At 41.0% G+C, this 13,501-nt stretch overlaps 1 protein-coding gene across 2 annotated transcripts in view; it reads left to right on the forward strand.

Annotated features, from left to right (window-relative positions):
• LOC102233276 (vasoactive intestinal polypeptide receptor 2-like) overlaps positions 1–13,501 on the forward strand; it is a 30,737-nt gene that overhangs the window by 5,840 nt on the left and 11,396 nt on the right. For both annotated transcript variants that reach the window (XM_023326336.1, XM_023326335.1), the window contains exons 3-4: positions 959–1,066; positions 4,120–4,217. In XM_023326336.1, the coding sequence (XP_023182104.1) occupies positions 959–1,066; positions 4,120–4,217 (206 nt within the window). The remainder of the gene's footprint in view (positions 1–958; positions 1,067–4,119; positions 4,218–13,501) is intronic.

Raw genomic sequence — 13,501 nt, forward strand, 5'->3', positions numbered from 1 at the left:
ATTTAAGATTTAAAGTTTGACAATCTGTATTTTTGTGTGAATACGGATTAGATTAAAAAAACAAACAAGCAAAAGGCTCATTCCCCCTGCACTGGTCTGCTCAAACCTTTCTGGAGTTTGACTGATAATAAAATGTTGCCTCAGCTGATTGAGCAACGCTTCGTTTTTCTCTCAGAAACGTGTCGAACACAAAAGGTCAAACTGATGCGAAGGATTTCTGTGAAACCTGAGGCCAGATTTTAATTCTGCAAGTGTCACACAGTCGAGAGATAATCCACACTGTTCAGATTAAATCTGAGTCGTTTATTCATCTGGAATAATGACTGGTGAGAACAGAATCTTATTTTTTATTTAACTGTTTTAAGTTAAAAAACTAAATTATATAAACTGTGCTGTAAATGAGAAACAAAAGAGTATAAAGACAACAGAGGAAAATAACGGTGATCCTCTGGGCTCAGTAATAGGAACCATTTTATTTAAACTTTAATTACATCATGATGGATCAGTTTTATGAAACTTCATTTTATACATTTAATCTGCTTTAATAACTAATAAAACTGGTAAATTTCAAAAGTGTAAACATGACGTTTCTGAACCTGTAAGTAGTTAAATATTTTCTAAAGAGAAGCAGATCTAAAAAAAGCACAGAAGAAGCAGCTGCAGTATGAAAAGCTTCGTGTTTCCAGGTATTTATTGCAGCTTCTTAAATCAGAGTTTGATGACATCACAAGAGGTTTTCATTCTCTGAGTGTCTAAACATTCCTGAGTGCCGGAAAACTTTCATGTTCCTCGATTTATGGCTGATGAGAGTCTGAAACCAGTAGCTCAGATAAACAGGAAGCTCAGACCTGCAGCTCTCACTTTGTCTGTTTGTGTGTGTGTGTGTGTGTGTGTGTGTGTGTGTGTGTGTGTGTGCGTGCGTGTGCGTGTGTGTGTGTGTGTGTGTGTCTCTGTGCAGGATGTGAAGGCGAGTGGAACAATGTTTCTTGTTGGCGCAGCGCCGCTGTCGGGGAAGTGCTGACCCTCCCGTGCCCCTCCCCCTTTCTGCTTCTGTTTGGTAAAAACGGTGAGACACACACACACACACGCACGCATGCACACACACACTTCCTCCTTTCTTCATTCGTCTTTCTCAGAAAACGCTTCTAGAAGTTAAAGGAAAAACCTGTAAGAGCTTCCAGAATAAAATAAACATCTCTGCCGTTGGTGGGAAAATAAAATATCATTATTTTATTCTAGATTATAATCTGACACACAGTTATATCAGATGTTCAGCCGAAATCTGAAGCTGCTCTTCAAAACGATCAGATCCGACCCGTCTAATCTACTGACGTAAAGTTCAAACAGGAAACCATTAAAACATCTGGAAAGTTTTTTTAAACTGGTTTCAGTTTATTTAAATATTGTCTCGGTGTCGTTTAAGAAAAAACCCAATCATACAGTAATTTACATAATTTACAATATAATCCTAGTTAATTGGTAAAAGAGAAATTTATTATTCAAACTAAATAATAAAAGTTTTGATTCGTTTTTAGATGAAGGAATATTGTCTCTTCAGATGTTTCTTAAAAATAAACGAAAAATAAACATTTTCCCTCCAAGCTCAAGAAGTTGTTTTCCACAAATATAAAAAAATGTTGCTTTTTTTTAGAACCAAACTCCACTAAATAAAAAAAAAAATTACTTTCTCTAATGAGGCATCAGATATGCTATAATAAATCCAAATATTTAAAGTTGCAGTCAAACTGTTCAATTTAGCAAATAAAAATAATTTTGTTGATTCTAACAGACCGGATTTTACTTCAGACGGAGAGAAAAAAATCTGGATTAAAAGACAAAACAAACAGATATGAAAATGAAACTTTGCTAAAAAAAGTCATGATCTGGATTCCTGTTGAATCAAATAACAAACAGAAACAGTTTTCCTGCCAGTTATATTGATAACAATAGAGTTGGACTATAATCTAAATTATGATTAAAAATGCATGGAAACCTGGTGATAATAAATAAACGTTGTGAATGAAAATGGCTGAAATGTCAGGAAGATGTTTTGATAAGGAGGAGAAAATCTTCATGAGGATCAGAAATCTGTCAGGACGGATGAGGAGCTCATAGTTTGAACGTTCGCTCCGACCTCCGAGCCTTTTCTCTTTCTGCACAAACATTTCTGAGGATCCTAATCCGGTAATGAGATTAGGGAACCGAGATTATGATTATCCCGACTTTGGGAAACTTGAAACTTTACTTTCTGATGAAATCTCAGCCTCCTGAACATCCTCTCGCTTTTTGCGTCAGGAATCTCATGAGTTTGACTTTTTTGGTGATTTTCTGACTTATTGAAATGGACCCACCAGGTTGCAAAGTTACTTTTTACGGTCAAATGTTTTTATTAGCAAAATAAAATGTACGTTTAGAGTCCGGACTTCCTGTCATTCTCTGATATGGAAGTTGCAACAACGTTTAATATTCCGTTTGGGATTAATAAATAATTTTGATGTGAATTTAATTTGCAGATGATTCTTCACAGCGTTTCCTGCATTCTGATGCAAAGTGATGATGTCACCATAAGAAATATTAATAGACAATAAATTGTTCCAAACATTATCGCAATAAAAGATAATATTGTAGTTTTGACAACATTTTTAAGCAACATAATGACAATAATGTAAGAAAACATTCTCAAAGATCCATAAACTTGAGATTCTAACAAACATTTAACTGGAACTGGAAGATATTTTAAATATTCAAAAAACAAAAACAAAACTGAAACGACAAATAAAGCAAAATGATCCTAGTTGATACCAAATCAGCAGACTGGAAACTTTTATCATCCAGTTTTTGGTAAAAAGAGAGAAAACAGAAAAATGATAAGTAACCCAATGGAAACTATTGAGTTTGATTTAATTTATCATGTGATTAATTGATTTATTGACTTATTGTGACAGGGCTGCTGTGTCCTTTCTTTTGGAGACATCAGTAAAATAAGAAGAAGTTTTGGAGTGATTAGTCTGCTTAATACTTTACAAAATTATAGCAAAAATAAATAGATAAATACATAAAGAGAAATTTGTTGCAACATAATTTAAATGATTATTGTTTTTCTTTTCTAAATCCTTTTATTTGTTGTTGATTTTGGCATTTTGAGTCCTCCGTAGATCTGGTGGCAAAATTAACAATTTATCATCTAGATTAAGGATTCAGTCTCCTTCCTCCATCAGGTTGGTTAGCTGTGTTAGTAATAACATTTCTTTGTTTCTGTGGTTTTATACTTTTATCTCTGGATCTTTTTCTCTGATTTGTTCATTAAAATCCTGTTTTCTGCTGCGTTTTTTCCCTCTCAGCTTGTTTTTGATCGGGGTAAGTGTCGTTATCTCTGGGTGGTTCATCCGCCTCCATGCTGCAGCAGCAGGAGGCTCCAGGTCAGCTGCTGAAGTGATGAAACATGGAGTCATCAGCAGCATTCACAGCAGCAGCTGTGGCTCCAAAATGTCCCCGCCCTGCTGGACGCTGGAGGACAGACGCAATTATTCTCCTAATGATTTATAGGAACTGCTCTGTTGTCACGGTGCAGCAATCATTTAAAAATACAAGATTACATTTCAAATTAAAGCTTTTCTAATCCACATGGAGCAGTCTTTCTCAAACTTTGGTCCGCCGGCGGCCCCTAGTGGCCCGCAGGGTACTGCATGTAAATAAGTGACGTCGGCGCTACAATTAGCTTACCGAAGGATTGTGTTTAAAAATAGTAATTTATAAAACTTTCAAAAGAAAGACTGAAGATACCGATGGAAAGAAAATACTTATATGATCAGAGGAAATCAAGGAGTTACAAAAACATGCCGCTAAGCACTCTGGGAAATAGTTCCCTCTCCTGTCTTTTACTTTTTTCAGTTTTTTTAAGTGCTAACCTAAAAACTCCAGTTTATTCAACTCTTGAAGGTTTGACAAAAGTAATAAAAAGTCAACACAACTTTAGTAGTAAGCTTGTCTCACATTTATGTTAAAAATCTAAAACTCGCTAAATTTATTTGACTTAAGGAGTAGAAGATGGTAGACACAACTCAATGCGGCTGAAATGTTTTACAGTGTAAAAGACTGAACTGTTTCTGTTTCTGTCAGGTAACCTAAACAGGAACTGCACGGAGAACGGCTGGTCGTCGGTTTATCCCGACATCGGCTCCGCCTGCTCATCGAACATCAGTGACGAACCCAACGAGGTGCGTTGAAAACCCGGAATCTGCTCCGCGCCCTGCAGCCGCACGGTGGAGCGGCGGCGTTCCTGCAGCCGCTCTGATGCTCTCTGTTGACCTGAAAACTGCTCTGTTTGGGTTCTGATTGTCTAATCGGGGTTCTGTGAGTTTGTGCTTGGTTTAATATCAAGCTTTTCTCTGCAGAAACGTTAACTCTTTACAGATTATGTAAGGAAACGTCCCTGACGAGTTCTCACAGGAAGTTTGTTTTACAGATTTTAGTTATTCGTCATATTTTCTTTTCTAAAACACCAGACTGAAGTCAGCTTCAGTGACTTTCTAAAGTTTTCCTCTGAACTGCAGCTGCTATTTATCTCAGTCCAGAGGAAAGTGGAAAAAGTGCCAGACCTGATAAAACTGCCTCCAGATGATAAACAGTGCATAAAACTCACATTTTTAAGAAACATGGGATTTGGTTTTCAGCTAACAGCTCTTTCAGAGTCACATTTGTAACCTGCAACTCACAAAAACAGGTTAATTAATTTATACTATATATATATAGGAAGTTGGGCCTAATCAGAAGATATTAAATTCTAGGAAACCCAGGTGTGAGCAACAACAGAACACACAGTGTCTACAAGAAAAGAGCAAATATTTAATATAATAAACAATTGTGGATCCACATTTAAAACAGACAAACAAATACTGCGCGCTTTTAAAAAAAAATAAATAAATAAATAAATTGAATACTTCAGTCTCCAATGAATTAATTCTTCAGTCTCAAAGTCTCTCAGCTGGTGACCAGTCGGGTTACTATCTACCCGTGCGCCTGGTCCTCTGGGCTGGGGCTCGCCATCCAGTTTCAGGTGAAGAGGGTCTTGGAATCTTTGGCCCTCCAAGCCAAAAGTGTACTGTACACACGATGCTCCGAGCTGTCAACGGCTATTTTTCGGGCTTCAGCTGTTCACGGGGGAAACCCTCCGAGATCAATTTCCAGATTCGTCAATTTCTTTCTACCTCTTTACGGAAACGACCGTCAGCTGTTAGCTCTCAAGCGTTCGCAGCGAAACAACCGTCAGCTGTTCTCAAGCGTTCTGAGCGAAGCAACCGTCAGCTGTTAGCTTTCAAGCCTGTCTGCCGCGCTCCGAACGAAACAACCGCCAGCTGTTAAAAAGGGGCGGGACGATCAACCCCATTGGCCGACACGAAACCAGACCGCGCCAGCCATTGGCTGCCTAATCTGTCAATAGAAGCTAACACTAAAAGCATATTTCACATTTTTTGAAGATTTACGTAATTACCTTTTAGCTATTTTGGTAGAATAAGACATTGAATCAACATCTATTATTTTTTTTCTTGTGTTTTTAAACACTGGGTTACACTGTCCCCCCTTGGAACATGCAAGTCCCTTTGCATGGGATGGGTTGTTTTGAAATGACAGGAATGCTGGAACCCTTAAAAGTGGTTTCAAGTTCAGGTTCTATCAAGGCACTAGTAAAAGCAAGGCTTAAGCCATGGAATAGGGACTGGGCAATGGATATGAGTGGGTTCCCTAACTGGCTATACTGGAGCCTCTTTGGTTGAGTGGTTTGTCTCTCTGAACGTCTCACAGGATTTGTGGTTTCATGACTTGGGTGGTTGGGTTTGTCCTCTGATACATTTTGGTCACATACACCTTCACTATGTAGGTTAGGTTCACTTTTACAATCACTACCATGGGTCAACCGTTCAGTATTTACTACTGCTTCAAACTTCTCTTCAGAAGGAACTACCGGGTCACTGCCAGGAACGTCATCACAATCGGGTACATTGCTGAATTCAGGTGTGTTGTCACATTCAGGTAAGTTGTCACATATAGGTAAGTTTTTAGGCCATGTCTGTTTTGGAATCTCATAAATTCGCGTGAATTTGATTGGCTCTGGGACAGGTTGTTCTCTAAGCCAATAGAACTCCTCGTTTTCAGGTTCAGGAAGAGTGAATTCTTCATTTTGCTCAGGGGACTGCCGTGTTTTAGGTTTGCAGACCTGATTTGGCGGAGTTGGATTTTCTTCTGTGGGAGCAAGGAACCCGCAAGGTAGAAGAAGGTCACGATGGACAGTGCGCACTGACCCATCTTTAGTTTCAGACTTAATGGTGTAGACTGGCAGATCACCAGCTTGTTCTACCACAACATAAATGTCTGTCTCCCACCTATCGGCTAGTTTATGCTTACCCCTAAGACGAACGGCTCGCACCAAAACTCGGTCTCCAGGTTCTAGTTTGGACGGTTTTACACGCATGTCAAATCTGGCTTTATTTCTGTCAGCCATTTTGTTAGCATTTTGGATTGCTAGTTTGTAGCTTTCTTGGAGAGTTGTTCTCAGTTTTTCCACATATTGTGAGTGGGACTTAAAACTTTTGTTTTGGAGAGGTAGGTTGAATGCAAGGTCAACAGGTAATCTGGGTTGACGACCAAACATTAATTCATAAGGTGCAAATCCGGTTGTGTCATTTTTCGTACAATTGTACGCATGGACCAATGGTTTTACAAAGTTGCGCCACTGCGTTTTGTCTTTATGTTCTAAGGTCCCAAGCATACTTAACAAGGTGCGGTTAAAGCGTTCCACAGGATTCCCCCTAGGATGATAAGGAGTGGTTCGAATCTTGTGAATGCCCATGATCTTGCAAAGTTCTTTTATTACGTGTGACTCAAAATCTGGCCCTTGATCACTATGTAATCGTTCAGGGATGCCATAAGGAACTATAAAGTGATCCCAAAGACATTTTGCCACGGTTTGGGCTTTTTGGTTAGAAGTTGGAATGGCTATGGCATACTTAGTGAAGTGATCAGTTAGTACGAGCACATCCTTTGTGTTGCTTTGATCTGGCTCAATGGATAAGAAATCCATACAAACCAGTTCAAGCGGTCTGGTAGACTTTATGTTCACAAGCGCTGCAGCTTTTTCCGGAGGGGTCTTTCGCCGCACACAGCGGTTGCATGTTTTGATTCTGTTCTCGATGTCAGCTGCCATACGAGGCCAATAAAACCTTCCTCTGGCGAGATCGAGGGTACGCTCAATACCTAAATGGCCCATATCATTATGGAGACTGTGAAAAACTGCCTCACGGAGCTGCTCGGGTAGGACGAGCTGATGAGTGACACTGCCATCATCTTGGCGTGTTCGGTACAATATTTGGTTGTGCAGCTCAAGACGATTTAGTTCTCGAAGCAACAGACTTATATTTGGAAGTTCTGTTCTGACTGTAGGTGGAACCTTTTTACCAGTCTCAATTTGGATAATGACCTCGCGCAAGCAAGGGTCAGCTCGTTGCTCTTGTTTGAGTTGTTCAGCTGACAGATGAGGCACGACTGGAAGACCACCACAATCATCTTCATTGACAAAGTCATCTGGTAAGGTGTTTACCGAGATGGCTAATGAGTGAACAAGAGGGGTAGGTTCATCTGAGAAACTACAACATAAGGGTCTCTCACAGATGGCTGACACCACCTCTTGGCTTAAACTGGTGTCTTGCTGTGCCAAATGAGTTTGGGTGAACTGCTGTATCCTGTCAAGCTCTTTTTGTGATACAGCATCATTTAATAACTCACCATGCGGTCGCCTTGAAAGACCGTCTGCATCAGAGTTGAGTTTTCCTGCTCTATATTGGAGCTTAAAGTTAAAGGTGGAAAGAGAAGCTAACCAACGGTAGCTCATTGCATCCATCTTAGCTGTTGTCAGAATATAGGTCAGAGGGTTACTGTCAGTAATGACAGTAAACTGGTTCCCATAAAGATAGTCTGCAAACTTTTCGGTTACAGCCCACTTTAGGGCCAAAAACTCTAACTTGTGGGCGGGGTAACGAGCTTCGCTCCTGGATAACCCCCTGCTGGCATAAGCAATGACCCTTGTTTGTCCATTCTGTTCCTGATAAAGGGCGGCGCCAAGCCCTGTGGTGCTGGCGTCGGTATGAAGTGAGTACGGCAGCTTAGGGTCTGCAAATGCCGAGATAGGAGCAGAAGTGAGCTTCTCAATGATGTCTTTGAAAGCTTGCTCACAAGAGGGAGTCCACCGCTCACCAAAGGGTTTTTTTCGGATCATGGTACTCAGCAGGCTTAGTTTTGGGTTTTGTGCTCTTACGCAGCGGTGGATAGCCTGATGTTAGATCTGTGAGAGGCTTAACAAGGCTCGAATAGTTCTTGATAAAGCGCCTGTAGTACCCCGAGAAACCTAAAAACGAACGAAGTTGTTTAAGGTCTCTGGGCACAGGCCAGCTACTCAGAGCTTTCACTTTCTCTGGGTCTGTCTCCACCCCTTTGTGGGATACTATGTGTCCGAGGTATCGCACCGAAGTTTGAAAAAACTTGCATTTTTCAGGAGACAGTTTAAGACCGTACTCTTTGAGGCGGTTTAGAACCTTCATTAATCGAGTTTCATGCTCCTCAAGTGTCTTGGAAAAGACAATGATGTCGTCAAGGAACACAAGAACTTCCTTTAAGTTCATGTCACCCATACATCGTTCCATAAGGCGCTGGAAAGTGCTGGGAGCATTTGTAATGCCTTGAGGCATTCTATTAAACTCCCAAAAGCCACTGGGACATACAAACGCAGTTTTTGGTTTGTCAGCTTCCTCTACTTCAATCTGATAGTAGCCAGATTTTAAATCAAGGACTGAAAACCATTTAGATCCAGTCAATGTAGAGAATGTTTCCTCCAAGTTCGGGAGCGCGTAAGCGTCTTTTACAGTCTGCAAATTGAGTTTTCTGTAATCTATGCAGAGACGGACGTCGCCATTTTTCTTTCGCACAACGACAATGGGCGAAGAGAACGGTGAAGTGGATTCTCGAATCACGCCTGCTTGTTGCAGCTCCTGTAAATGTTTACGGACGGCTTCTAGGTCATTGGGGTGTATGGGTCGTGCTTTGTGTTTGAATGGAGTTTCATCTGACAGTTTAATGTTGTGCTTGACTTGATCAGTCCGACCGAAATCAAGGTCATTTTGTGCAAAAACCTCTGGCATGTTATTGAGCTTATGCAAGATGTGCTCTTTCCACTCAGTACTGATAGGAGAGGACTCAAAGTTAAAAACCAGATTGTGTTTTTGACCGACTTCAGATTTGGAAGATCCCACTGAATGTTGGTGAGAGAGGACTCTCTGGAACGTGTGGATCTCTCCAATCACACATTTTTGAGGGATTGTCACATCATGTTCAGTTTCATTGGTGAGAACAACTGGTATCAGGTAGGGTGCTCGCTCAGGTAAGCTGATGAGACTTGGCTTTACTAGGACACCCCCAGGTAAGGTTGAAAAGGATGGGTGCTCTAGCAGCACGGATCTCTCTGTGGTATTAGTTGACAATGCTACCATGCTTTCCAGGACAACTGTCTGGCCTGCTGGGACTAGCTGAGGGCCTTTGTTATACATGGTTGCTAGACCAAGGCTACTGCCTTTGGTCTGTTTGTGTCTTAACTCTAGCACTTTTAACACTGCCTTATAACCATCTGAAATGAGAGGCTGCAGTCCGGGACATGCTTCGTTATACAATTCATAAAGCACATCTAAGGTGTTAGTTCCAATTAACACCAAAGACTGGGAAGCAGCTCGAATGTTTGGCACGACTAAGGCAAGTGTTGACACATCGGCTTCAATGCCGAGAAACTCTTTTGGAAAAGTGACGTTCATTTCAATGTACCCTAAGTAAGGCACTGATTGGCCGTTTGCACCTTCTACTTCGAGTAGGTCAAAAAGTGGCTTAATCTGATGACTGGACAGATGTTGTTCATAATATGATTGTGGGACCGTGGTCACCTGGGAGCCAGAATCGAGTAAGCAGTTTACAGTATTGCTGTCAATCTTTACTTGGGCTGTACTTTTAGTACCGATTAAACCTTGAGGCAGTTTGAATCTGCCAGTTTTAGTATGCGACTTTAAAATGGCACGTTTTTTGGTCGGCACATTTTGCTTGGGTTCAAGGGGACGGTTTGACTCTGTGGTAGCCTCTGTTTGTCCCTCAACAGAGGCAAACTTCAGTTTAAAGAAGCAGAGCCATTGTGTTGTCTATCCCATATTTGCCTTTTTGCTTTTAGTTCTTTACGTTTTGCCTCTACAAGTGCAGGGTTTGGCTCAGATTCACAGTTGGCAACAATATGTCCGTCCTCCCCACAGCGAAAGCAGTACCAAGGCTTGGGCCGTGAACTAGGGCGGCTGTGTGAAGGTAAGTTGGGTTCAGGGTTTGCATGGTCAGGTTTTGTTGTTTGGTTCTTCTTAGGTACTGTTTGTTTCTTTTGTTTCATAACTGCTGCTAATTGGCTTTTTAAATCAGCAACCTGTTTTTTCAGATCACTTAAAGTGTTTGAAGTTGTTTCGGAAAAGTCCATTTTTGTTTCAGTGACAGTTTGTTCATGTGACGCTGCTTTTTGTTTGGTTGCACTAAAGTGTTTTCTCATTCTTGTGCTTTTAACTTCTTGTCTGTTTTCTGCAATACGGAGTAGGAGTAATAGTTCTGCAAACGTGGGCAGATTATTTTTCTTTAACTCCAACTGCAGTTCTGTCAGCAGGTTATCATCCCAACAGCCTCTTTGAAATTGCTTAAGAAGCTGTCTGTCTCTTTCTCGGGGGTCTACACCACCCCGGCGCACTGCAAGACTCAGTGCCACCTGTAGGCGATGCAAGTACGCAGATGGTTTCTCCCCAGGATCCTGCAGAGTGTTCATGAATCGCACAAGCAGTTCCTCACCATCTTCAACAGTGCCAAATGCCGACTCAAGCAGCCTAAGATAGTCATCAACGGATGCATCAGGCCCAAGAGGCCGAATGACATCTGAAGCTGGAGTGAGAAGGCTTTCAAGAATTTTTCGGGTTTTTTCCAAGTTAGAAAGAGATGTGTCTCCCATCATTAAGTCAACATGGGAACGCCATGTTTCATAGTCAACTTCGGGATATGGTCTAGGGTTTCTTCCAGAAAAAGCTCTCAACCTAAGGGTGGAGTGACCATTAGATGTCTTCTCTGTAGTTTTGACAACATGTTCAACCACAATCCTCTGTACTTCAGGTGAGACTAGATCGGTTTGACTTAATATATGAGGTTTCTGATTAAGTTTCAAGGAACTTGGGTTAGGGCTCTGAACAAGCTTAGGAGAGTGGGGGTTATCAATGTGGTGTGGAGGGAAACCAACACTTTGTGTAGGCTCTGTGTCATTATTTGGACATGGGCTTGCAGCTGCCTCAACAGATCCCATGGACTCTTCAAACTTTGACATCACCTCCCTTAAGACTTCTTCAAAATCCTTCCCACTTAACTTAGCTAAGGTCTTTAGTTCAGTGAGGTAGGTATCAGTTACACTGCCCCCTACGGTTTTTGTGTAAACATCTGTTAGGGCGCGGACACAGTATTTAACATCTGGATTTTCAGCTGATGGATACAGGTAAGGCAATGCAGGTGTTAGCTCCTGAACAGCTAAATCAGAGCTAAACTCCACGACACAGTTCTGGTAAAACTCAGATGAGCTATCATCGACTGTTAGTGTCCTACTTATTGTACCACATTGTCGCAAGTAGTCAAAAACATCATCATCCTTTTCAGATCCAGTTAAACCGCTGACAATGACTGCATTTGGTATCTTAATTCCTAATTTTGCAATGAAATCCATAGTACCAATGTGTTAACAGATAAAATTCAAATTGTTGTTCCACTGTTGTCACACAACTAGGCTCCTGGCTGGCTCGCCAAATTTTTTGTAACCTGCAACTCACAAAAACAGGTTAATTAATTTATACTATATATATATAGGAAGTTGGGCCTAATCAGAAGATATTAAATTCTAGGAAACCCAGGTGTGAGCAACAACAGAACACACAGTGTCTACAAGAAAAGAGCAAATATTTAATATAATAAACAATTGTGGATCCACATTTAAAACAGACAAACAAATACTGCGCGCTTTTAAAAAAAAAAAAATAAATAAATAAATTGAATACTTCAGTCTCCAATGAATTAATTCTTCAGTCTCAAAGTCTCTCAGCTGGTGACCAGTCGGGTTACTATCTACCCGTGCGCCTGGTCCTCTGGGCTGGGGCTCGCCATCCAGTTTCAGGTGAAGAGGGTCTTGGAATCTTTGGCCCTCCAAGCCAAAAGTGTACTGTACACACGATGCTCCGAGCTGTCAACGGCTATTTTTCGGGCTTCAGCTGTTCACGGGGGAAACCCTCCGAGATCAATTTCCAGATTCGTCAATTTCTTTCTACCTCTTTACGGAAACGACCGTCAGCTGTTAGCTCTCAAGCGTTCGCAGCGAAACAACCGTCAGCTGTTCTCAAGCGTTCTGAGCGAAGCAACCGTCAGCTGTTAGCTTTCAAGCCTGTCTGCCGCGCTCCGAACGAAACAACCGCCAGCTGTTAAAAAGGGGCGGGACGATCAACCCCATTGGCCGACACGAAACCAGACCGCGCCAGCCATTGGCTGCCTAATCTGTCAATAGAAGCTAACACTAAAAGCATATTTCACATTTTTTGAAGATTTACGTAATTACCTTTTAGCTATTTTGGTAGAATAAGACATTGAATCAACATCTATTATTTTTTTTTTGTGTTTTTAAACACTGGGTTACACATTGCTGGAGTAAAACTCCTAGTTTCTACCACACTGTGGGAAATTCGTCATGTTTTTATTTATTCAGCTGAATTAACTCAGTTCTGTAACAGGTTGCTGGTAAAAACCCCTACAGTCCAAAACAAGTCACCAGTCCTACTGTAGGTTAGCCTGCTTTTTTCCATTTGTGCTGCCCTGCTAAACTTTCCTTTGTCCAAAGTAATATTATGTTTGAGTAATTTATAGGTCAAGTTAAGAGGATTAATAAAATAAAACGTAAGCATTTTATGAGACATTTTATGGTAGTTATTGAAAAAGCAGTTGAATTTCATTTTTCAATCTTAAAATGAAAAACATTCAAACCACAGGTTTGCTCCTTTGTGTGCTTCAGCCAAAGAACTGAAAAGTCCCGTCCTGTAACAGAGAGGAAACAGTTACAGATCAGAGGTGGTAAATCTGCTCTAACAGGAGAAAAACTGCATTAAGTCTCTAGTTTGACCCACTTTTGAAAAGCTGCTGCAGGTAGCAAACAAACCACAGACCCACTTTTAACCGGCAGGATTTCTAGAATCCGACCAGAGTCGTTTCTGGTTCTGCCTTCAGGTTAGCATGGAACAGTTTTACGGATAAATCAGAGTTTTCTGTGAATTAGGCTGCAAGGACTGAAACACAAACAGCGTCTCTGTGACCTTTCACCCGATGGTTACTGACTTTAATGTTCTTCCTGGACTAATTTGAGTTTTTT

The sequence above is a fragment of the Xiphophorus maculatus genome, chromosome 21, assembly GCF_002775205.1.
Source record: "Xiphophorus maculatus strain JP 163 A chromosome 21, X_maculatus-5.0-male, whole genome shotgun sequence".
In the NCBI taxonomy this organism is placed as follows: domain Eukaryota; kingdom Metazoa; phylum Chordata; class Actinopteri; order Cyprinodontiformes; family Poeciliidae; genus Xiphophorus; species Xiphophorus maculatus.